This window comes from Chiloscyllium punctatum, chromosome 20 (assembly GCF_047496795.1).
Source record: "Chiloscyllium punctatum isolate Juve2018m chromosome 20, sChiPun1.3, whole genome shotgun sequence".
Lineage (NCBI taxonomy): Eukaryota > Metazoa > Chordata > Chondrichthyes > Orectolobiformes > Hemiscylliidae > Chiloscyllium > Chiloscyllium punctatum.
In genome coordinates, this window is record NC_092758.1 from 9,870,851 (window position 1) to 9,897,553 (window position 26,703).

General features: G+C 43.8%; 1 protein-coding gene across 3 annotated transcripts in view; it reads right to left on the bottom strand.

Annotated features, from left to right (window-relative positions):
- Nucleotides 1-898: 898 nt before the first annotated feature.
- The window catches only part of tmco6 (transmembrane and coiled-coil domains 6), a 47,821-nt gene continuing 22,016 nt past the window's right edge, over nucleotides 899-26,703 (bottom strand). The window contains exons 7-13 of one of the 3 annotated variants that reach the window (XM_072590283.1): nucleotides 25,708-25,824; nucleotides 20,239-20,350; nucleotides 16,334-16,514; nucleotides 15,758-15,852; nucleotides 13,785-13,955; nucleotides 6,861-6,980; nucleotides 899-2,254 (exon numbers count right to left, since the gene is read on the bottom strand). In XM_072590283.1, coding sequence (XP_072446384.1) covers nucleotides 2,246-2,254; nucleotides 6,861-6,980; nucleotides 13,785-13,955; nucleotides 15,758-15,852; nucleotides 16,334-16,514; nucleotides 20,239-20,350; nucleotides 25,708-25,824 — 805 coding nt within the window. In that variant the 3' untranslated portion in view covers nucleotides 899-2,245. The other 2 variants (XM_072590284.1, XR_011963442.1) reach the window with 2 other exon arrangements.

Consider the following 26,703-nt stretch of genomic DNA (forward strand, 5'->3'; position numbering starts at 1 on the left):
ATGAGTGGGCAGAAGCTAGATAAAATATTAAACTTGTCCCCACTGGCTTGGCAATATACACCACAAATGCTTTCATAGCTATGGTTTCACATTATTAGTGCCAGCTATAAACAAATGTATGTTGTGAGTTACACTGGGATTTCTCAATCTCATTTCACTTGATTATCTAATGGTTTCAGAAATCTTTCAACTTAGTTGTCTGAAGTGGTTTGAAACTTAGGTTTTTAAGTGAAATATTACAAAGTGTGAAAGTATACCCAACTCACAACTATTCCTGCCTTAGAAGTTAATGTTGCAGCTCACTTATCTTGCCTGGAGAAAATGGAAGAACATCAGCTAGTAACTTCCATCCAGCAGAGATGGGTTGAATGGTAAAATGCTAGAAACATTGTCATAAAAATCCACACCCTTTCCAGTTACCTTGAAATGCTGTCTTCATTTGACAGCTTAATTATTCTCAAATACACATTAAATCTCAATTGCTTGTCATCCTATGCTAGATCCAGTTATTGTCCTGGTTTTCAAATTCCACCATAGCCTCAGTCCTCTGTACAACTCTGATTTCTGCATTCCTCCACTTTTGGCCTTTTTGTCTATTCCTGATTTTCTCTTCCCTATTTACAGTTGTACCTTCAGCTGCACATAATTAGGATGGACATTCCAGTGCACTGCTGGGTATAAAATGTTTTTTCCCCCAAAGAAAAAATAGAACTTTCCTCTGGTAACTTGGGGCAGTATTTACCCTTCAAGCAAAATATTATGCTAAAATTAATCCTGTTATGTTGGTTGCTGTTTTCCTAATTTACCAACAGTTGACTACACTTAAGTAATGCATTGCATATAAATTGGTTTGGAGTATCTTGAGGTTGTCAAAAGACATTAGGGCATACAAATAGACAATCTTTGATTTGTGATTTTTATTTTTGTTTTGTATCTCATTATATCTGCATTGAAGGGCCCAGGGACATTTTGTTCTGTGAAAAATTATTACATTAAATGTGCATTCCTGTCAGAGCTGAACAATGAAAATATTTGAACAACAGGAGGCCTGATTTCTAACACTTTCAAAAGGGGGAAAAAACCTAATAAATTCAAGAACTTTCTCACATCAAAGATAGTGATATCAGGAATTAAAACACTTGTAAACAAATACTTACTTTATTAACATAAAAAAAACTGCCATTATTTTACAGCAATGTTCTAAAAGTACACAAATGGCCTCCTGTGTTTTTGTTTTGAAAGAGTATTTTATCTCTTTCATTTGGAGGCGAGGTAGGAAAATTTTAGATTTAGTTCAAGAGCTACAGAAACATTGCTAAAATAGTCAAGAAACCAAAATCTTTCATCTTGTGCTCAGCAGGACTGGGAAACAGGAAACAAAACTTGGAGAGAGCTGCAGCAGAAAGTTTTAGCTGTCAATCTTAGCTGAAAAACACAGACAAGGCAGATCAACTCTGATTAGACATAGATGACCATGGCAGGTTAAACAGGCATGAGGAGTCTCTATGACCCTTTCCTCAATGAAGATGGTGCAATGTATACACAAATTCCTTTTTCCTACTAAGACTGACAGTTATGAAGTCATGCTGGACTCAAATCATAAATACTTTTCTCTATGATCAGCCATGGTGTTAATGAATGACAGAATAGGCTCAAGGGGCTGAATGGCTTATAGATTTTGCCAGAACTTTTAGCAATTAGTTAGAGCTATATAAATGCAGCTTTTGTTGTCAATATTATTGTTAAACAATGACAACCATAAATAATACACAGTACCCACAGCAGCCTCAATTGAAGGAGGATGCTTGTAGAGAAATGGTGCAATGTCTGTGTTGCAGTCAGGACCATTTCTGAACTTTTGATAAAGGATAGAGGTCAGAGAGGAGGTTACTTTGCATCATATAGTGTTGTACCAGATGTGGATGTGCTTGGGAGTTTAACACCAGGTTACTGAAATGAAAGCATTCCAGTCTCTGATAAAAATGTTCAATAGAAAAGTGCAGATGCTGGCTAAAGGCTCAAGGCAGGCCTGGCACAGGCTTCAACAAGCCAACATCTATCAAAGTCAGTTTGAGTAACAGTGTTTGGCCATGGTAAAGGTTACCCAGTGACCCAAACCCTGCATATACTGAATGTCTTCAGGTCAGCGGAGGAGGCAGAGGACAAGGAGAGCGATCTCTGACAGCAAGACAGGTCAAGCGTTTCTGCACTCTGCCAGCAAATAGGCTTCATTACTATTCTGACATTAAACATCCTGGGGAGAGAGAAAGGAAATAATTAGTCACAGGCAACAGAACACAATGTTTATTAAGACTGAAATTTATGCATCTTCTATGAGATTGCGATTGCATAAGTAGTTTCCATGGATATACCTGTAAGGTTTTTAAAATTGCTGGTATTTGATAAACCCCTTCAACCTCTCACTTAGTTCCTCAGAGGCAACACGAAAGTGTTCTTCTAAGTGAAGAATGCTCAGTATCAGTCCAGCAGTGAAATGCAGCCTCAAACAGATGGGATGAAAGGCTTCTTCAGCAGCTGCTGGGGTGACAAGTCGTTTATCACCATCTGGCAGCCTTGACTGCAAGCAAATCAGCCACCCATTCCCACTGTCCTGCCAGCACTTCCCTCAAAACTGCAGCTTTTCTTTTTACAGATACGAATAGAGATTTTGCTGAAAGTTCCTAATGTTGTCTCACAATGGTTTACAACTCTTCAAACACACTTCCTTGATCTGCTGCAATGAAACACTGATCAAAATGAAATTGCTCAGTTGTGTCAGTGGTGTTTATAGCCTTTAAATTGTAAAGCACTTTGAAACATCCGAAGATGAGAGTTGCTATATTTCTCAATATCAGTCTATAACTGGGGGAGGGAGGTGTAAGTGTGTGCATTTTAAAGGGAGAGGATTACAGTTGGAAGAAGAATCACTGCAGGCAGGAACGGGTTTCAAGAGTAGAAGAGATCAAGCATCTACAAACATCAGTATGGTACTGAGCAGATCATCTTGTCTGTGTTATTGATGTCAGCTAAAAGATAAATACTGGGGCACAACTCTGGGGAGAACACCAAAACTCTCCTTCAACATGGTACCATACAATTCTTTATCAATGGAATACAATGTGGGGAAGTAGGAGGTAGGAAGAATAGCAGCGTCGACTTTTCTAAATGAAGGAAGGCTTTGGAAATCTGAAGCACAATTGGACTTAGTTATCTTAATTCAGGATTCTCTTAAAGTTAACATGGAGGTTCAATTGGCAGTTAGGAAGGCAAATGTGATGTTCACATTCATTTCAAGAGCACTAGAATACAAGAGCAGGGGTGTACTGCTGATACTGTATAAAGCTCCAGTCAGATTGCATTTGGAATGAGAGCAGTTTTGGACCCTATGTCTAAAGAAGGATGTGCTTGTCTTGGGGGAGGTGCAGAGGAGATTTACGAGAATGATCCTGAAAAATGAAACACTTGCGATAGGAGGAGCAGTTGCGGACACTGATGGGGGGGGGAAATCTGATCAAAACTTACTGAATACTGAGATAGATAGAATGGAATGGAGGAGATGTTTCAATCAACAGGAAAGACTAGGTCCCGTTGGCACAACTTCAGAGTGAAGGGATGCCCTTTAGAACTGAGGAGGAAGAATGTCTTCAGCCAGAGGAATTCCTGGCCACAGGTTGTACAGACCAGGTCACTAAGCAAATTTAAGACAGAGCTAGATAATTGATTGGTGAGGGTTAGATTCATAAGATAGATGGAGATCAAAGGTTATAGGTAGAAGGCAGGAAAATGGGGTTCAGAAACACATGAGTGATGATTGAATGGTAGAGCAGTCCCAATAGGCTGAATGGCCTAATTCTATGCCCATACCATTTGGTCTTTTAAATTAACCCAGGAAGGACAGATGGGACCTCAGTTTAACATCTCATCCATAACATTACACCTCAGGCATTGCAGCATTCCCTGTGAGGCACTGGAACTGTCAGCCTAGGTTAGATGTTCAAGGGTCTAAAATGGGGATTTGAACTATCAACCTTCTGAACCATCACAAATGGACTAGTTATAACTTTCACTGGTTTAATTCCAGTAATATCGCCACACTGGAATGTATGGTAGTGATGGAATTTTAAAGAACAAGACAGTGTGAGAATGTGAATGAAAGCAAGGAAGCAAACGAGAGAGAGCCAGAATGAGAGTGAGGTAAGTGACACTGAACATTTCCAGTCACTGACCTTTCACTTGAGGAAAGTGAGATGCATTGCTTAGTTTCCAGTTTATTATTTTAGATTTCAATATTCACCAGATTTAGGAATGACCCCACCCCACCCCCATTTAAAATGTTAACAAGTTGACCTTCCAGAAGTTAATCGTTGCAAACACTGCTCAAAACTGCAGTGCTCCTCTTGCTCCATTGGAGATTGGGTGATTTAAAACTTTTAAAAACAGATGGAGTGAAACTATTTCTGCTGTTTGAGGAGTCAAGGATCAGGGATATAACTGAGATATTAGAGGTAGATCTTTAAGTAGTGACATTGGGAAATACTTTCACCTGTGAAGGGTTGTGGAAATTGTGAACACACTTCCAGAACGGTAGTTACTGCTGGCCATCTATTACGTGTGTCGTGTGCGTGTGGCGGCGTGGGGAGGGGGAGGGGAGAAGATGGAGATGGGGGGGGGGGGGGGGGAAGAGGGAGATGGGAGGGGGGGAGGGGGAAGAGGGAGATGGGGGGGGGGGAAGAGGGAGATGGGGGGGGGGGAAAAGAGGGAGATGGGAGGGAGGGAAAAGAGGGAGATGGGAGGGAGGGAGAAGAGGGAGATGGGAGGGAGGGAGAAGAGGAGATGGGAGGGAGGGAGAGGAGGAGATGGGAGGGGGGGAGGGAGAGATGGGAGGGGGGGAGGGAGAGGGAAGATGGGAGGGGGGGAGATGGGGGGGGGGGGGGAGATGGGAGGGGGGGGGAGATGGGAGGGGGGGGAGGAGATGGGAGGGGGGGGAGGAGATGGGAGGGGGGGGAGGAGATGGGAGGGGGGGAGGAGATGGGAGGGGGGGGAGGAGATGGGAGGGGGGGGAGGAGATGGGAGGGGGGGGAGGAGATGGGAGGGGGGGGAGGAGATGGGAGGGGGGGGAGGAGGGAGAGGGAGATGGGAGGAGGGGGAGGGAGATGGGAGGGGGGGAGGGAGATGGGAGGGGGGGAGGGAGATGGGAGGGGGGAGGGAGATGGGAGAGGGGAGGGGGGGGGGGAGATGGGAGGGGGGGAGGGGGGGGAGATGGGAGGGGGGGGAGGAGGAGGGGGGAGGGGGGGGAGATGGGAGGGAGGGGGGGGGGAGATGGGAGAGGGGGTGGGTGGGGAGGAGGAGATGGGGGAGGGGGTGGGGGGGGAAGATGGGAGAGGGGGTGGGGGGAGGAGGAGATGGGAGAGGGGGTGGGGGGAGGAGGAGATGGGAGAGGGGGTGGGGGGGGAGATGGGAGGGTGGGGAGGAGGAGATGGGGTGGGGGGGAGATGGGAGAGGGGGTGGGGGGGAGGAGGAGATGGGGGAGGGGGTGGGGGGGGAGGAGGAGATGGGGGGGAGGGGGAGATGGGAGAGGGGGGGAGGGGGAGATGGGAGAGGGGGTGGGGGGGGGAGATGGGAGAGTGGGTGGGTGGGGGAGGATGGAAGAGGGGGTGGGGGGGGGAGGATGGAAGAGGGGGTGGGGGGGGAGATGGGAGAGTGGGTGGGGGGGGGGAGATGGAAGAGGGGGTGGGGGGGGAGATGGAAGAGGGGGTGGGGGGGAGAGGGGGTGGGGGGAGAGGGGGTGTGGGGGGAGAGGGGGTGGGAGGTGGGGGAGATGGGAGAGGGGGTTGGGGGGGGAGGGGGAGAGATGGGGGGGGAGAGATGGGAGGGGGGGGAAGAGATGGGAGGCGGGGGAGAGATGGGAGGGGGGGGAGAGATGGGAGGGGGGGGAGAGATGGGAGGGGGGGGGAGAGATGGGAGGGGGGGGGAGAGATGGGAGGGGGGGGGAGAGATGGGAGGGGGGGGGAGAGATGGGAGGGGGGGGGAGAGATGGGAGGGGGGGGGAGAGATGGGAGGGGGGGGGAGAGATGGGAGGGGGGGGAGGAGAGATGGGAGGGGGGGGGGAGAGATGGGAGGGGGGGGGGAGAGATGGGAGGGGGGGGGGGAGAGATGGGAGGGGGGGGGAGAGATGGGAGGGGGGGAGAGATGGGAGGGGGGGAGAGATGGGAGGGGGGGCGGGGGGCGATAACGGGGGGTGGGGGAGAAAAAGGGGGTGGGAGAAAAGGGAGAGAGGGGGAGAAAAGGGGGAGAGAGAGAGAGAGAGAGAGAGAGAGAGAGAGAGAGAGAGAGAGAGAGAGAGAGAGAAAAGCTTGTAGAAGCCATTTGTTGAAGCACTCATCAGAACAGGTAAAAAGGTCAAATTTCAAAAGATGTTAAATCAACTCTAATTGATCAAGGGGTTGTTGTACAGGGAACTATTCTATTCCTTGTTTGCCAACAAGAAAGGTACGTAGCTTCTAGCAAGCATCGGTGAGCCATATTGCAAGAACTATTGATAACTTTAAATTGGTTGTTAGTGTAATTCTCAGTACATTTAGGATTATTTGCCAAGTTCTGTCTAATCATGAAATCACATTATACTTTAGAAATTAAATTTCAGGATTGAAAATAAGCACAGACGATGGTACATGGCTATTTGCCGATTATGAACAGCCAGAGGAATATACTGACTAATAAGGCCAGTTATTGGGATGCATTTTAAGGGATAAGGGACAAGGGCAGGTTTTCTTTTCGCAGGATGAGGGCATTGCTGATTAGACCACCATTTATTGCCCATCCCTAATCACCCAGAGGGCAGTTAAGAGTTGGATCCTTACCTGGTCTGCAAAGTATCTGTCCATTAGAAAGTTGGCTCGCACTCTGACTTCATCGTTACTGTGATACTGAACCATCTCAAGAGCCAAGATTCCATTTTGATTTGCAAATCTTGCACAGGCCTGTCAGAATTAGATATTTGAAAATGACTCATTAAAACAAGCACTTTGTTTGAAAAAGGTGGGGAGAATGCATTACTTAATTCACAAACTAAATTTCTCTGTTATGGTACATTGTCAAAGGACTGAGGATGTGAGTTGAAAGCAGTCTGCAATTCTAGATGAACATTTCAGAATTATTCTCTTGCCATTTGTCCAGTAAAGCTGATCCTTTAAGACATTATTCTTGGGATGTGTACATTACTGGCAAAGTAATGCATCATCTCAATGGCTCAAGATGGTGAACTGCCTTCTTGAACTGCTACAGTCTCTGTATTATAGGTACATCCATGTGCTGTTAGGAACAGTGTTTCAGGTTTTTGACCTCAGCAACAATGAAGTAATGTTGACACTTTTCCAAGTCTGAGTGAACACCTCCAGGTAATTGCAGGCAGTGGTTTTTCATTCATTTGTTGCCATATGTGGTTGACATCATCTCTGTAGCCACTCACCTCCCAAAGAATGTCCTGAAAGATAAACCGGGCAAGCCAGCTTGGTTATACTACAGCAGCAGCTATGGATAAGCTCAGATTTATGAACAGTTCTGCGTGGGAATAGTGAAAGCACAGATGAGGGGTTTCAGTAGCAGTTGAGTTGAGACAGGGGCAAGAGTTGGATGATGTTATCAGGCGAAAACATGCTTCATGTTGTGCTGCAACATTTGGAAGGAAGGCAAACTGCTGGTTAAGAATCTGCCAGTAATGTAGTGATCACTACAATAGAGTATTGTGACATGGCCGCTTCCCCTCACGTAGGAATGCCTTGTCATAGCAATCTCTTTCCAAGTTGAAATGCCAGACTGCAGCGTCAAGTCCCAGCAGCAAAGAGGGGCATCTTGACAGACTGATGTTTTTGTGCATTTTGTAGCATTTGAATCAAAGTCTGACTGGGGACACGATTTAATGATCAGTTTTTACCATCTGTTCAAGTGGTACTTGAAAGAGATTCATAAATTTTAAATGGAATCTTGCAGTGAGCAGGAAATTGAACATTTGTGTCTGTCCCTGAATACTTTACATATACAATGAAACTTGTACCGACTGGGCAGAGTTCCCATCAAAGCAACACTGGATGAAAATATAAATAGGGGCTAAATCCTGCTCAATCTCTGCATTTCACGGCTTGCCCAGTTAGACTATTTACTGCGCATTTTACTCCAACATATTTTAGTGCCATACAGAACATGCCAAAGCTGACTAATAGCATCTGGGACCATATATCTATTCCCTTGACCAGCGAGCTTTAACAATTAAAGAAAGAAGGAAGTAACTCTAAGTGGGAGGAATGTACAAATTAGAGTCAAATCTGGTACAGAACGAGAGAGAGACACACACACACAAAGAAAAGAAGAATCGAGAGTGTGGTGCTGGAAAAGCACAGCAGGCCAGGCAGCACCTGAGGAGCAGGAGAATCAACATTTCCGGTATAAGTTCTTCAGGAAGAGCCCAAACATTGATTTTCCTGTTCCTTGGATACTGCCTGACCTGCTGAGCTTTTCCAGTACCACACTCTCGACTCTGATTCCAGCATCTGCAGTTCTCACTTTCTCCTAAAGAAAGAAGGATTAGATTAAGGAAGACAGTAAGGAATGATAAGAAACAAAAACTTAACCCCGTAACATTTTTTAAAAATTCTGACAACAATTTACCACCTCAAGAAATCGAAGTCCAGTTTAAATTGTTCAATTACTAGGGCAGAGACATTCAATGACATTGAATGAATAACCATGTCACTGTTAAAGATTCAAGAGTGTTTTGCAGTGTGCTCAATGGCAAATAATATGCAAATCCTTAGAAATGATAGGAAGGTGGAGAGGTGCTGCCTGTATGAAGTAAATGGTGGAGCAACAAAAATCAATAGACCCATGATGTGGAAACAGAAAGATGCAGCACCTGAGAGGTTGGCATTAGATCAGGTTCACCTGAGACAGCTCTGCTATATTGCCAGCCACATACTGTATGGGTCTTTATTTTCACATTTCCTACAGTCACTCCTCAACTAATTCCTGATGAAGAGCTTTTGCCTGAAACGTTGATTTCGAAGCTACTTGGATGCTGCCTGAACTGCTGTGCTCTTCCAGCACCACTAATCCAGAATCTAGTTTCCAGCATCTGCAGTCATTGTTTTTACCTCAACTAATGCCCACTTTCCTCGCCTGCCAGGATTTAACATTTAAACATCACACTGATCATCTAGCCCCTCCCCTCTTAGTGTCAATCAATTCTCTTGTGGATTAGTTGACATGTCAACAGCAAATGCTGTGTTTTTGTCAATTTAGAAAACAACAAATAAGAAATTTGGTCAATGAGACTTTTGTTAAGTTGTAAGCACAATGTCCCTCTATGGTTAGGAGTGAGGACAACATTTCTGATGTCTTGGGCGGGCTTTTGAAAGCTGGCATGTTCCCCAAATATCCTTAAACAAAACTATAGTCACTAAGCTAACTGAGCAGTACCTACGTTGGTTTCCCCTTGAAGTAGTATTCTTGCGAATCATTCTGAGTGGGAGACAAAACGTTTTAACAAATGTGTCTTTGTTCAGTGATATTAAAGTTCTGTTCTCCCAAACGACTACTTGCATCTTCCTGATTCTATGTGCAACCGCTTACTGCCCATTTCACGAACATGAATCTTAACTGGTTCACAAGTTACCATTCAGGTATGTGTGTGATGTATCCTGGAGCTCGAATCATGTGTGGATCTTGTTCAGAAAATCTGATGGTACAATGTGTTGGTGCCTTGGCAGACCATGCTATGGGATGGACTATTTTGTCACACTTGCCATTTCCTCCACCTATGTTGAGAACCTGTCCACAGCTCATACCAGTGGGAATTTCTAATGTGAAAGTGCGAGAACGTTGGAATCAGCAAAATAACCAGCAAAACATTTTGGGAGGTTTCACAACACTAAAGGTGTTGTACAAATGTAACTTGTTATTCAGTTACTCTCAGTAGAATTTTAACCACATGAGGTCTCATATTTAGGTTCAAAGAAATAAACTCTCCAGCAGCAGGTCTTTTGATTCCAACCAGTGGGTGGAATTCAGCTTTACTTTTTTTTTGCCTCGGTAGCCTGCTCCTGCATTTGCTGTGATTGCAGTGGCTTAACCTATAGCTCCCTTAGCACCAATCAGACCTGGGGGCCTCAGTCCCATATAACTCCAAACCGCACAAGCTTGTCACCATCCAGATGACACAGCCTCCCACCCACCACCTTCAACTTTCTCAGCTGAAGCACCATTGCATCACATTACTGTCTACATGATGCATCACAGCAAGTCAGAAAGACTACTTTCACAGCACCTTCCTACCTAGAAGGACACTGGTAGCTGACATGAACTCCACGAGTTGCAAGTTGCCCTCTAAGTGACACACCATCAATATCAGCCATACCCTCACTGTTACCGGGTCAAAGTCCTCGGATCAACACTCCTAACAGCTCTGTTTGGTCTCAATACCACTCGGACTGTAGCAGTTCAAAAAGGTGACTCACCATCACTTTTCTCAAGGGCAATTAGGGATGGGGAATAAATGCTGGCCATGCTCATATCACTCAAATTAATTAAAACCCAGAAATACCTTTATTAACTAAGAAATCACTGGAAAATAAATTTACATAACACGAAGAGGATATTTAATATTATAAGTGTTAAGACACTTTATAGTGAATACTGCTTGGTGGACTTAAGTTTTGAAGGATTGCGGAAGAAAGGGATCTATTTAAAATTTTGTGGATAAACTGGATGCAGGTTTGCTGCTGAGCTGAAAGGTTCATTTTCAGACATTTCGTCACCATACTAGGTAACATCATCACTGAGCCTCCAGATGAAGCACTGGTGGCATGGCCCGCTTTCTCTGTGTGCCCTTAGGTCTCCTTGGGTTGGAGGTGTCATTTCCTGTGGTGACATCATTTCTTGTTGTGATCTAATTTCCTGTTCTCTTTCTCAGGGGGTGGTAAATGGGATCCAAGTCACTGTGTTTGTTGATAGAATTCTGGTTGGAATGTCATGCTTCTAGGAATTATTGTGCATGTCTCTGTTTGGCTTGTCCTAGGATGGATGTGTTGTCCCAGTCCTCATTTGTACGCAAGGATACTAGTAAGAGTAGGTCATGTCTTTTTGTGGTTAGTTAATGTTCATGTATCCTGGTGGCTAGTTTGTGGATATACCTGAAGAATTTTTTTTAAAGAGGTAATTGAAAATTCATTGTTGAAATAGAGACCTTTTAAAAGTAAAGGCTTCCTTGAAATCACAGGAATCATCGACACTGCCTGCTTTTCTTTCTATCCAGTGGGGTCTGTTTCTGAACAGTGACTGGCATGGACAGGTTCTTGTTTTATCTAGTTCAGTTGGAAAACAGCCTGCTGACAACCAGCTGAGTTGGAGGGAAGCTCACTATGAACAACTTGCCCAGCTGATCTCTTTCTGAAATGAAAACCCACACAACAAGTTCAAGGTGAAACCGCACTGCTCCTTTGAAAGAGATTACAATAACATCTCAAGTTTACATTTCATGATCCTGTAAGACTACAGAGACAATTGTACACGATTAATTACTTGATCACAACTGCCAGAACATCAGAGCAACTGACTCAGAAACAATCTATATTTTATTCTCTTGCTTTTATGAATAACTCCTTGGTTGAAGGTTCTTTATCCCCTCAGAAAACTTCTCTTGGCAGAGAAATGTTCTTTTTTCTGTTTTCCTGAAAAATGGGTGTATGGGATTTGGGGGGGATTTAATATCCCTATTAGACACATTAACTTCTACATTACTGTGTAGATTAATCAATTATTAAGTTTTATTTTGATAATGAAGCCATGTATTAATGAAGAAACCTGGTTATTAGATATTTTTCTTTAAAACCTGACATAAACAAAGCACTTAATTGGTCACCTTAGTAACTGGAACTAGTATTTTTATTCTATGATGTGACCAATGGAATAGTGGAGTACTCATCTAGTCTTGTTTGGAACATAGCAATAGCTCTTTATTCCTCTTACAAAGTTGACTGTGTCTGGTACAAATGCCACCTCCAGGAGGTGCAAAGAACATGCAGGCCCTCTGTGAAGTTTGAAGTCACAGAGGTAACGCAAGGAAATTGCACTTCCACAAGTTTTTAATCATGGAATTCAAGATTCAGATCAGTGTCTGGGCTGACAGAGTCAGCAAAAGGCATTAGAAACAAGACACTGCTAATCCTGATAGGACCCTGACTCAGAAATTGTAACCTCATGAATGAAATACAAACCAACTGTATGAAGGATAAACAGGATGGTCCTACTGAGCGATCAACCACAAGCTGACTTAGAGTCATAGAGATATACAGCATGGAAACAGACCCTTCGGTCCAACCCGTCCATGCCGACCAGATATCCCAACCCAATCTTGTCCCACCTGCCAGCACCCGGCCTATATCCCTCCAAACCCTTCCTATTCATATACCCATCCAAATGCCTCTTAAATGTTGCAATTGTACCAGCCTCCACCACATCTTCTGGCAGTTCATTCCATACACGTACCACCCTCTGTGTGAAAAAGTTGCCCCTTAGGTCGCTTTTATATCTTTCTCCTCTCACCCTAAACCTATGCCCTCTAGTTCTGGACTCCCCAATCCCAGGGAAAAGACTTTGCCTATTTATCCTATCCTATCCTTGCCCCTCATAATTTTGCAAACCTCTATAAGGTCACCCCTCAGCCTCCAATGCTCCAAGGAAAACAGTCCCAGCCTGTTCAGCCTCTCCCTAAAGCTCAGATCCTCCAACCCTGGCAACATCCTTGTAAATCTTTTCTGAACCCTTTCAAGTTTCACAACATCTTTCCAATAGGAAGGAGACCAGAATTGCACGCAATATTCCAACAGTGGCCTAACCAATGTCCTGTACAGCCGCAACATGACCTCCCAACTCCTGTACTCAATACATAGACTTCTGACAGAATAGGAAGGATTACCTTGAATATTGTGCCTTGCCAACTGAATGAACAATTAGTGTCCTGGAAATAAGGTCTACAAAAAGGTTCTTGAGAAGGAAAAATCACTTTGGTTGGAAGGCGGCTTCACAAAGTGGACCAATGCTGGCTCTGTCCTCAATATGTTGGTGAGCACAAGACTTTGGGGAGAGGAGTATGTAAAAAGTGAACAACGTTTGCTTCGGCCTGTTCAATAAGACTGAAGAAAATACAAGAAACTGCTGCTTCCAAATGGGGAGATCAGCTTCATTCAGAGAGCAGTAAATCCTTCTGGAGAGACTGCCATGATCAGCTGTGGAGATGGTCTTCCCCTGCTTAACCCTATCTGCTTGACCGATACAGGACCAGGAAGCCATACTCACCTGTTATGGACGGTGTGACTTTTTTGCCTATTTAGATGATGTGCCATATCTAAACCTCAGCTTATGAATATGCTTAATAATCTATGTATGAGCTTTCAATCGCCTACTTTGGGTAATCTGCAACTCCTGAACCATAAATCCTACATAACAGACATAAATGAGCAATGGGGAAATCAGTGATCTGCACCAAAAGGAACAGGAGAGATAATAAGGGACCTGAAAAGGAAATATGACAATGCAAACGCTTTGGGATTTTTGAAGGGGCCTGTTTATGGTGAGAAGGAGAAACAGGTTTAAGATTTCAAATACAGCATGCAAAACCCTGTAAACATATACAGCGACAATTAACCCACAGTATTCTTGTGGAAAAGTTAGACAAGATGTGTGCCGGAAGATAGCAGGTTTTACACATTCAAAACAAGAAATGGCCACCTCACCTGCTGACAATACGAAAATATCAGATTCAGCACTTCCAGTGTCATACGCGCTGCCTCTGGGTCAGCCGTACTGAGGGTGGAGCAGAGAGCAGGAAATAAGCCTGTTTGTTGTTGCAGTTTCTCGCAGTACTCAAGCCCCAGCTCTGCAACATTACCCAACAGCATCAAAACCTGCATTTAACACACAAAAGCACACACACAAATATGAAGTAACAGTAAGACTGCAGTGAATTAACAGCAAAAACAGACATTCAGTCCGACTGATTTATGCCAATATTTATATTCGTGAAGCACCTCCCATCCAGACTTGACCTCTTCCTCATCAGAATATTCTATTATGTTCTCATTCATATTCAGTGGTGTCATGGCAATGTCATGGGTAGGAACCCAGAGGCCCAGACTACTGCTCAGAGGACATAGGATCACATCAGGCCAGCTGGTGAAATTTAAACTCAAATCAATAAAATCTGGAATAATAAAGTCTGTCTCAGCAAATGGCGCTACAATTATTGTAAAACCCCATCTGATTCACTCATGTTATTTAGGGAAGGATGCATACCATGTCTGGCCTAGGTGTGACTCTAGACCTGCAGCAACATGACTGACTGTCTTCAGAAGTGTCCGAATACAGCCTTCAGTTCAAAAGCAGTCAGTGACGGGCAAGAGAAATGGCTTTGCTGGGGAGACACACACCCAATGAAGGAATAAAGAATAAAAAATAAAGCTGCCTTTTAAATGCATCAACTCCATTTATCTCGACATGTCCACAGATAATAAGTTCCACGTTCTCATCCCTCTCTGGGTAAAGAGGTTTCTCCTGAATTAAAAGCAAATAGTATGGGATCTGTAGCTCGTGGAGGTTAAATATTCAATTTGATAGGTTGGGGGTAATGAGTGGATTGCATATTCATATATCAAAATGGTAAAAATATTAAAATGGCAATTGGCTAAGAGATTGGGAGTTAGAATAATACGGGAATGAATGCAGATGGGCTCAATGTTCGATTTTTCTTCTTTTCTAATAACAGTAAGATGCTGTTACTTACATTACACCCAGCATAATCATCAAGATAGAACAAAGATCAAAGACCAATACAGCACAGGAACAGGCCCTTTGGCCCACCAAGCCTGTGCCAATACATGACACCTTTCTCAACTAAAATCCGTTTGGCTCTACGTGGTCCATATCCCTCTATTCCCTGTCTATTTGTATATCTGTCAAGGTACCTCTTAAACATTACTGTTGAATCTGCTTCTGCCACTTCCCCTTGCAGTGCATTCCAGGCACTTACCAATCTCTGTCAAAAACTTGCCTCTCACATCTCCTTTAAGCTTGCCCTATTTTACCATAAACATATGCCCCCTAGTAACTGAGTGCTTTCAGAAGTGCCCGAATACAGCATTCGGTTCAAAGGCAGTTAGTGACGGGCAAGAGAAATGGGTTTGCTGGGGTCACTCGCAGCCCATGAAGAAGGAATAAGGAATAAAAGATAAAGCTCTCTGTACTCTGGGGAAAAAGACTCAGATTATCCATTCTATTCATGCCTCCCTTAACTTTGTAATCTTCTATCAGGTTGCCCCCACCATCTCCAATGTTCAAGTGAAAACAAACCAACTTTGTCCAATCTCTCCTTGTAGCTAATACAATTTAAACCAAATACGATTTTAAAAAAAATGAATTATGTAAGGAGATGCTTTATTTTACTAGCCAAAGGCTGATCAGAGAGATATTAAGGAGACTCTTAAAGGAGAGAGGAGGTAAACATCATAAGTGGGTGAAGGCCCACGCACTACTGGCGATGAAATGAGACTTGGGCATTTGCAAATGATCAGAATTGGAAGACACCAAATATTTTGGAGGATTCTAAAAAGATAGGGAGGAGTGAGGTCGTGGAATAAATCGGAACACAAGGATATATATAATTCGCAATCTTGTCTCAAATTCATATATATACAGAAAAGTGCAAACTTACCAGTGTATTTATCCCACCAGAGAAAGGGATTAGCTGAAGGAACACCGGCACCAGGTTATGACATAAGATAGCAGAGCAGAACTGTCTATCACCAGCTACAGTGAGCAATTAATAGGCAATCAATGCAGCAACATAGTGATTAAAAATACACACAATTCCATAGACTTTTCTCATTAGATCAGCAACAGAAGTTTTAAAAAACCAGAGCCGAGGGGGTGACACTTATCTGGAAAGGAGGCATTTTCTTTGGATAGAGATGATGAAAGGGTGACCTGTTGAAAATCTTCCACATTATTGTGGGTCCAAAAGGATTGATACAGATAAGACTTGTGGGGAGGCCTGGGTTCAAGTCCCACATCTTCCAGAGGTGTGTAATAGCACCTCTGAATACGGTGACTCAAAATATCTACTCCTTATTAATGGGCTCTTGTAGCACAATGGTAGTGATCATTCCTTTGAGCCAGGAGGCCTGGGTTAAGTCCCACCTGGTCCAGAGGTGTGCAGTAACTTCTCTGAACAAGTTCATTAGAAAAGTATCTATCCCCTGTTAACCATTTCAAAATGGGCTAGTCTCACCTGAGAGGTTGTTAAGAAGCCAGAGGCATTCCCGGGTTACAAAAGGCCGTGACTGCAGAAACCCACGCAGGAACACACTCAGTGCCTGCAGCAAGTCACTGTCATGAAACTGGCGTTTGCACCACAGTTGTTCATCACTGGCGATGAGATTGCCCAAGCACCGAGCCACAGGGTAGATCAGCTGAAGGAAAATGTGGAATTTAAAATTGGAAAGAAATGAATACCTCACAATCAAAGGAATGGTTAATTCAATACAAATGAACAGTTAGAATCCACTGTATCTAAATATTTTTCTCGGCACATAGTGTGGTCAGGAGCAGAAATGGCTATGAGACTGGTTAAGAGCTACAATCAAGCATGCTGGGAATTTTGATCAAGATAGTTTGAATTCTGACTTCAGTTAAAACTGCAGCTGGAGCCTGCCGCCACTTGTGGTGCCCTGTGGTGACCAAATAAGGCAAGAGTCATTGGTGGAGAAAGTGAGGACTGCAGATGCTGGAGATCAGAGCTGAAAATGTGTTGCTGGAAAAGTGCAGCAGGTCAGGCAGCATCCAAGGAGCAGGAGAATCGACGTTTCGGGCATCAGCCCTCCCTCATTCCTGGAGAAGGGCTCATGCCCGAAATGTCGATTCTCCTGCTCCTTGGATGCTGCCTGACCTGCTGCACTTTTCCAGCAACACATTTTCAGCAAGAGTCATTGGTGGTCTCTCGACATGCTAGCACCACACTACCTTATATGGAGCATAAAAATCACCGTTTACGACTTGGGAGTTGTTTATCAGTAAACTCCATTGGCTACAATCAAACAATGTGATCAAACTTTATTCAATTCATTGGCTGAGTGCCAGGGATCTTTCTGGAATGGAGCACATTTCAGATAATTTAACAGAACAAAGATTTTTCTCAGAGGAGAAGAATAAATTATTTGGATGTGAACATAGCAGGTATGGTTAATAAGTCTGCAGATAACACCAAAATTAGAGGTTTAATGGACAGCAAAAGTTACCGCAGAACACAAGGGGATCTTGATCAGATGGGCCATGAGGCCTAGGAGTGGCAGATGAAGTTTAATTTAGATAAATATGAGGTGCTGAGTTTTGAAAAGGCAAATCAGGGCAGGACCTACTCATTGGTGAGGTCCTTGGGAGTGTTGCTGAACAAAGAGACGTTGGAGTGCAGGATCGTAATTCCTTGAAAGTGGAGTCACATGTAGACAGGATAGTGAAGGCGGCATTTGGTATGCCCGCCTTTATTGGTCAGTAAACTGAGTATAGGAGTTGGGAGGTCATGTTGCAGCTGTACAGGACAATGGTTAGGCCACTTTTGGAAAACTGCATGCAGTTCTGCTCACCATTCTATAGGTAAAAACAATGACTGCAGATGCTGGAAACCAGATTCTGGATTAGTGGTGTTGGAAGAGCACAGCAGTTCAGGCAGCATCCAAGGAGCAGTAAAATAGACGTTTCGGGCAAAAGCCCTTCATAAGGAATACAGGCAGAGAGCCTGAAGCGTGGAGAGATAAGTGAGAGGAGGGTGGGGGTGGGCAGCAGACGTTTTTACTGCTCCTCGGATCCCGCCTGAACTACTGTGCTCTTCCAGCACCACTAATCCAGAATCACCATTCTATAGGGAGGTTGTTGTGAAACTTTAAAGGGTTCAGAAAAGATTTACAAAGATGTTGCCATGGTTGGAGGGTTTGAGCTATAGGGTGAGTCTGAATAGGCTGGGGCTGTTTTCCCTGGAGCATCAGAGGCTGAGGAGTGATGTTATAGAAGTTCATAAAATCATTAAGGTCACGGATAGGGTAATTAGTCAAGTTTTTTCCTCGGCGTGGGGCAATCCAAAACTAGAGGGCATAGGTTTAAAGTGAGAGGGGAAAGATTTAAAAGGGACCTGAGGGGCAACCTTTTCATGCAGAAGGTGGTGCATGTATGGAATGAGCTGCCAGAGTAAGTGATGGAGGCTGGGACAATTACAACATTTAAAAGGCATCAGGATAGGTATATGAATAGGTAGGGTTTGGAGGGATATGGGCCAAGTGCTGGCAAATGGGATTATATTTACTTAGGATATCTGGTTAGCATGGATGAGTTGGTACAAAGAGCCTGTTGCCATACTGTACAGCACCATGACTCTAAGCCTCCTGATCAAATTGGGAAAGCACATGTTCTGAAGTTACTTTCAGAGGGAAGATAAAGAACCATGAAGTGAGGCATTCACAGAGAGTGAAGTTGGCCGCTTCACTCAAATTGGGGTCGTATTTGATTCAAGCCAGGCATACAGGGTTAAATTCTGAATCAGTTCCCCGCCTTTTGTCTGACACACAAGGGAAGAAGTTCTGCGTGAAAAGGTGTAAGCACTTCTTTTGGGGCCACAATTGAGATCATGCTTCCATGACAGATGACATGGGAAAGTTTGGGTCTTGGCATAGATAGAAGATTGGCTAGCTCACAGCAAACAGACAGGAGGCATGAATGGGTCATTTCCTGGCTTGGCAAGACATAATTAATTTTATTTTATTTTATTATTCTCTTGTTGGACATGGGTGTCACCGGCTCAGCCAGCATTTATTGCCCGTCCCTAGTTGCCCTTAAGATGATAGTGAGCTGCTTTCTTGAACCGCCGCAGTCCGTGTGCTGTAGGTGGACTCACAAGGAAGTTAGGGAGGGATTTCAGGATTTCGACTCAACGACAGTGAAAGAATGGTGATATACTTCCTAGTCAGGACGGTGAGTGGCACAGAGGGGAACTTGCGGGTGGTGGCGCTCCCATGTATCTGCTGCCCTTGTCTTTCTAAATGGAAGAGATCAAGGGCTTGGAAGATATTGTCTGAGGATATTTGATGAATTCCTGCAGTGCATCTTGTAGATAGTACACACTGAGATAAGGAGAATTATTTTCCTCACAGAAGGTCATGGACCTTTGGAACTATCTTAAGGAACAAGTCAATAAATTTTTGATAAGTAAGGGTATGAAAGATGACAGAGTAGGCTGGAACATGGAGTAATCCGATCAGCCACGATCTTACTGAACAGCTGAGCAGGCTTGAGGAGCCAAGTGACTTACTCCTAATCTGTATGCGTGCTCCCCTGTTCCACTCCAGAAACCTGCACACAATAGCACAGTTGAATTCCTTACACTGAGGGAGTGTTGCAGGTGCCAACTTTCAGACAAAAGCCTGTCTGCCCTCTCAGGCAGAGGTAAAAAGATGAGTATTATGTAAAATGACAAGAGAGCTGTCCTCTGTGTTGCAAACATTTAGCATTCAAACAAAATTAAATGGCCATTATCACACTGTTGATGGTGGAAGTTTGCTGTGAGCAAGTGTGCGGCTGTGATTCTCCAAATTACAACACTGAAAGGCAGACGTGCACTTTATCTTACATTTACACAGCTTTCCATGACTGCCGGATAGTGGGAAGTGTTTTGGGACAGACAGACACCATTAAAATGAAGTCACTGCTGCAATGTAGGAAACACAGCAGTCCAGTAGGTTAATAGAATGTTAGAACTTCTTCAACTCCGGGAGCATTTTTGACCAACTCAGTAGGAAGATGGGACATCGATTCAGCATCTTATCCGAAGGACAGCACCTCTCACTCCTTCCGTGCCTAACTGGAATCTCAGCCTAGATTTTTGGTTTGAAGTCTTTTTGCATTCCAAGTCCTGGTGTGGGAATTGAACTCGCAACCTCCTAACTCACAACTGAGATTGCTCCCAACTGAGCCACAATTAACACTTGAGAGAAAAAAAAAGGCATGCAACTGACTATTTCGGAGATTGGGCAATGCGCAATATGATACAGTCTTTTTTTTCCCTATCATAAGCAGAACTTCCCACACACAGAGCAGCCACTGACAATGGGCACAAGGGGATAAATTTAATGATCTCCCAGCTCTACTTACCAATTCCACACCATCTGTTGTGCCTGAATCAACAGTTCTTCCCAGTGCAATCAGCAGTTTTACAGCTTGGCTTATGAGACCCTGGGAGATCATGCACTCACTGCTTACACCACTGCAAGAGAGACAACAGACTGTTTCCATTAACTGATCCTCCTGGGTTCTCCTTAAAGATAGGGCACAGTGAAAGCTATCGTTAAATCGTGTAGAGGATGAGCAGGTACGACAAGGGGCTGCTCAGTGACACAGAGAAATACACGTTAACATCTCTCTTGAGGCTTTTCAATAGAACTGTTCTGCGGAGCTGGAGGATCCCCTGCAACTGTGCATCAAAGTATAATCTGAGCGTGCATGCTGCATGGGCTGCATGTATGTTTGCAAGGTTTATAGGTCAGGTGGGGGTTTAGGGTGTAGGTTTGCTCGCTGAGCTGTAGGTTTGATATCCAGACGTTTCATTACCTGGCTAGGTAACATCATCAGACACGGTCAAAAGACACAACCCTCTCTCCCTCGTAGCCCTACACACGGATGAAAAAAACCACCATTTCGACTGGGACAACACATCTATCCTGGGACAGGTTAAGCAAAGACATGCCAGAGAATTCCTAGAGGCCTGGCACTCCAACCACAAAAACAAACACATAGATCTAGATGCCATCTATCAACCCCTCAGAAAACGAACAGGAAATGACATCACCACAAACCCCAGGAACCCCATCCAGGAGAAAGATATAAATAGAAAGCAGGAGACAACAACTTCGCTTCACTTGGAGGTCGCCACTGATGATGTTACCTAGCCAGGTAATGAAACGTCTGGATATCAAACCTACAGCTCAGCGAGCAAACCTACACCCTGACCTCATGTAGTAGTTAGAATGTAAATTCAGTGTGAATCCAGATTCAGACCCAAAATGTAACCAAAGGGAGGGGAAGCAACTCTTCTAATTTCTGCAAGACTGAGATTAACAAACTTACAGCTAATGACACTAAGGAATAGGGGGATAACACAGGAATGTTGCATTGAGGCAAATGAACAGCCAGGATCTAGAACCCACATTGCCGTTCAAGAGGCTGAATGGCCTACCTCTCTCCCATGTCGGGTGAGGACCCTTGCTGTTTCACTTTGGAGCCACTCTATGTCATCACACCCAAAGTTTAGTGATGTGATCGTTATTAGACTTGCAGGGTGCATGCAATCTCACAGATTTGCTTATAGCAAAGAGGGCTAGTGGGGGCTAAAGGTCAATCCTGCAAAGCTAGGGCATACGCATATGACCAGTTCATAAAATGTCATAATTTACAAATAAGGTCCAGTGCAATGCAGGATACTGCTCCGCTCATCACTTCAGATCTGGAATGGTACTCATCCTTTCAAATGAGCAATAATGCAGTTTGACATAGCTGCACACAAGATGGTAGGTACAGAGATCTTCACTAGAAAGAGCCCAAGCATAAAAATTAAACATGGAAGCAGGTTTTATATGAGACAGAAACAATGCATTTTATAAGATTTTGATACACCACAATTATACAGCAGGTGATTACTTTATTGAATAATAGATAGGTTATTGGTAATGCTGCAATATAAACCTAATAAGATGGAGAAACATGGTTACGGTTAAACATTACAGTATGTTGGCTCTATTCTGCTGAAAGTGGTTAGCTGGGAGCAAATTGATAACACTTTCAAAATGCTGATAGGACCACAATAGACTGAACGGTCTATGATACCGATTCTCAAAGAAACCTAAAGGAAATCTAGAATATTATGAAAAGGGCTCAATTTAAAAAAAATTAAAGATTATCTTCACTGACCAGTGAAAAGAGTAGTGATAAACAGCTCCCTATCAGAATGGCAGGCGGTGATCAGTGGGGTACTGCAGGGATCAGTGCTGGGACCGCAGCTTTTTACAATATATATTAATGAAATAGAAGATGGTATTAATAGTAACATTAGCAAATTTGCTGATGATACAAAGCTGGGTGGCAGGGTGAAATGTGAGGAGGATGTTAGGAGATTACAAGGTGACCTGGACAGGTTAGGTGAGTGGACAGATGCATGGCAGATGCAGTTTAATGTGGATAAATGAATGGTTATCCACTTTGGTGGCAAGAACAGGAAGGCAGATTACTACCTAAATAGAGTCAAGTTAGGTAAAGGGGCAATAGAAAGTGATCTGGGTGTTCTTGTACACCAGTAAATGAAGGCAAGCATGCAGGTACAGCAGGTAGTGAAGAAAGCTAATAGCATGCTGGCCTTCATGACAAGAGGGATTGAGTATAGAAGCAAAGAGGTTCTTCTACAGCTGTACAGGGCCCTGGTGAGACCACACCTGGAATACTGTGTGCAGTTCTGGTCTCCAAATATGAGGAAAGACATTCTGGCTATTGAGGGAGTGCAGCATAGGTTCATGAGGTCAATTCCTGGAATGGCAGGACAATCTTATGTTGAAAGATTGGAGCGACTGGGCTTGTACACTCTTGAGTTTAGAAGACTGAGAGGGGATTTGTTGAGACGTATAAGATTATTAAAGGATTGGACACTCTGGGGGCAGGAGACATGTTTCCGATGATGGGGGAGTTCCGAACCAGAGGACACAGCGTAAAAATAAGGGGTAGGCCATTTAGGACAGAGATGAGGAGAAACCTCTTCACCCAGAGAGTGGTGGGTGTGTGGAATGCTCTGCCCCAGAAGGCAGTGGAGGACCAGTCTCTGGATTTGTTTAAGAAAGAGTTGGATAGAGCTCTCAAGGATAGTGGAATCAAGGGTTATGGAAATAAGGCAGGAACAGGATACTGATTGAGGATGATTAGCCATGATCATAATGAATGGTGGTGCAGGCTCGAAGGGCAGAATGGCCTACTCCTGCACCTAATGTCTATTGAGCGAGCAGCAAGATATTGCCCAGGACAACAAGAACAATCCAAGAAGTTAATCACACTTAGGAAAACTGCTGTACTTAGAGAGGATATTTTTGAGGGATCGTCCAGTGAAACTATAAGGATGGAATTCAGAAATAGGAAGAGGATGATCATCTTGTTGGATTGTATATAGGCCCCTCCACCAACAGTGGAAAACTGAGGAGCAAATATGTAGAGATCTCAGATATATAGGGGTGCAATGGTAGGGAATTTTAACTTTCTATATTTAGACTGGGACTGCCACAGTGTTAAGGGTTGGGACGGTGAGGTAATTATTCACGAAAAATTTCTTTATCAATATGTAGATATACCTACTAGAGAAGGAGCAAACTTGGCCCACGTTTGGAAAATAAGGCAGGCCAAATGACTGAAGTGTTGGTGGAGTAACACTTTGGCAGCAGTGATCACAATTCTATTAACTTTAAAATAGTTCCAGAAAAGGACAGGCCTCGTAAAGAAGTTGACGTTCTTAATTGGAGTATGGCAACTTCTGACAGTATGAAACAGGAACTTTCAGGAGTTGGTAGGGTGGTATTCTGTTCACAGGTAAAGGGACAGCTGGCAAATAGGAGGCCTTCAAATGTGTGATAATGAGAGTTCAGATGCATTTGTTCCTGTTAGAGTGAAGGATAAGGCTGGTAAGGGGAGGGAATAATGGATAAATAAAGATATTGAGGCTCCAGACAAATAGAAAGGGGAGACACATATTAGATATAGACATCTGGGATCAAGTGAATCTCTTGAGTAAAAAAAGGGTATAGAGGCATTCTTAACAGGGAAATCAGGAGGGCTATAAGGAGATTTGAGATAGTCTTGGTAGATAAGGTTAAGGATAATCCAAAGAGATTCGACAAGTATATTAAGAGCAAAACAGCAGTTAAGGAGAGAATAGGGGCCCTTAAGGTTCAACAATGTTCAGGAGTTGGGAGATACTACATGAATATTCCACAACAGCTTTTACAGTGGAGGAACTCAGAGAAATAAATATTGATGTCTTGTAAACAGTCCACATTACAGAAAAGATGATGCTGAAGGTCTTAAAAAACATAAAGCTGGATAGATCTCTGGGACCTGATCAAGTGTATCCCAGGTCATTGTGGTAAGTTAGGGAAGAGATATTTGTAAGATCAACAGCCATGGGTGAGGTGCCAGAGAACCAGAGGGGTCTAATGATGTGCCTTTATTTAAGAAAGTTGTAAGGAGGAGCCTGGGAAATATAGACCAGTCAGCTTAACATTAGTAGTGCGTAAGTTGTTGGAAGGGATTCTGATCAGGTGAACAGCAAAGGTATTTTTCCAAGGATGGGGGAGTTCAAAACTAAGGGGCATATTTTTTTAAGGTGAGAGGAGACAGATTTAAAAGGGACCCGAGGGGCAACCTTTCCTTACAAAGGGTGGTTTGTATGTGAAATGAACTGCCAGAGGTACAGTTACAACATTTAAATGACATTTGGACAGGTACACAAATAGGAAAGGTTTAGAGGGATATGGGCCAAGTGCAGGCAAATGGGACTAGTTTAGTTTGGGACTTGGTTGGCATGGACGAGTTGGATCGAAGGGTCTGTTACCATGCTGAATGACTCGCTGCCACAAAATAATTCATGGAACAACACAAGCATCTGTTGGATTTGTTTCAAAGACATTGGCAATGGCACTGTTGTGCAGGTCTTGTTTTGGACAACAATCCAGAATATCCATCCTGAGAATTCAAATCCCACCAAGAGAATTTTAACTCACTTTGGAAAAAGTCTGAAAATAAATAAGCTACTGTCAGTACCAGTGACCACGCAAAAGGTAAAGTCGCCAAGTGTCTCACCAGAGCAGACTGCTGCTCTGTCATTCGAGAGAGCTGACTGGTGGCCATTTAACCTGAGGGGCACCATATCTCAGGCGAGGAGAGAAGTTAGGAAGGAGAGTCCTTCATGGTAAACTCGGCTAGTGCAGGAACCGAACCCACACTGTTAGTCTCACTCTGCATTGCAAACGAGCCAATTGAGCCAACCAACCCCCAAAGTGCAGCTCTCAATACAAACCCCATCTCATTCAGTAATGGCATCTTGGGACAAGGGATCTTCCATCCTTACCCAGTCTGGATCTAGACATAACTCCAGCCTCACAACAACGTGGTTGCCATCTGAAGTGGCCCAAAAGGTCACTGTGACGAACAAAGTAACAAAGTCTGGGCAACAATAGTGAGCCTTGTTGGTGAGACCCACAATGCAAGAATGATTTACTTAGAAATTACATCTCAGTAAATATTTGAAAATCTGGGCAGACGGAGTTAGCACAGATAGCTGTGAGGTGACATTTGGATGTTAAAGATGTTATCGGCGCAGCAATATTGAGAATTTAAATCAGCAAAAAACACCAAGGCAAAAGCAAACTGTTGGAGGAATTCAGTAGGACAGGCAGCATTTGTGAAGAGAGAAACAGGTTTAACACTGATGTCCAGTATAGCTAATGCTCAGGCCTACAGTACATAAAGTAAGACAGGATAAGGACTCTGTGATAGGGGTGAGGAACTCAGTTTACATTATTATTGATTTTTTACCTACTCACGATGTAATGCAGGCACCAGGCACATTCCACAGTGGTCTGCATCCCAAACTCAGAATCTAGATCCAACAAACGAATCAAGCGTGGGGTCAGACTGGCTTCCAGGACTGCTCTGATGAGAAAACAAATATATAAGCGAACAACAGCAGGAAAGCTGACTGAGAGTGACAAAACTACAAACTTCTAGAAACCCACAGCTCCTAGGAGACCATCTGAGAGCACACGTGTATTAGAACAGTTCCTATCATCATCTCGGAAAGTCACAACATGATTTATAGTCTGTGAAGTACTGCTAAAGGGAAATGCACATGCCAATTTGCACAGCTAACTCCCAGAGAGAGTAATTTAATAACTGCAGATAATCCATTTCAATGATGTGTATTGAGGGATAAATATTGGGGAAGGACACTGGGGAGATACACCCAGATTTTCTTTGCAACAGTGGCTTTGGGACTGAGGTAATCACTCTGTGTTGACCCTTCGACAGTGCAATGCTCCCTCTGTACATACCCTCTGACAGTACAGCACTCCCTAAGTACTGAGCCTCTGATAACACAGCTTTCTCAATACTGATCTTCTTGAGAGTGCAGTTTCCCTCAGTACTGACCTTCCAATAGTGCAGTGCTCCCTCAGTACATAACTTCAACAGTGTGGCACTCCCTCAGTACATAACTTCAACAGTGTGGCACTCCCTCAGTACATAACTTCAACAGTGTGGCACTCCCTCAGTACATAACTTCAACAGTGTGGCACTCCCTCAGTACTGGTTTGACGTTACAGCCTAGGTATTGTGCTCAACTGGGAACTGAAAGCTTTACTATTGGCGGAGAGGTAGTGAACAAGACATTTGTTGTGACAGACTTTTACCGCAATGATAAGTCTTAGCCAAAATGTTAATCAGTACTTTTATGATGCCAGTTAAGTTCAACCTAAAACAATGCTGACTAAAAAACAGCTTTTCGTTGTATCAGCACTTTACAATTCTCTAGGC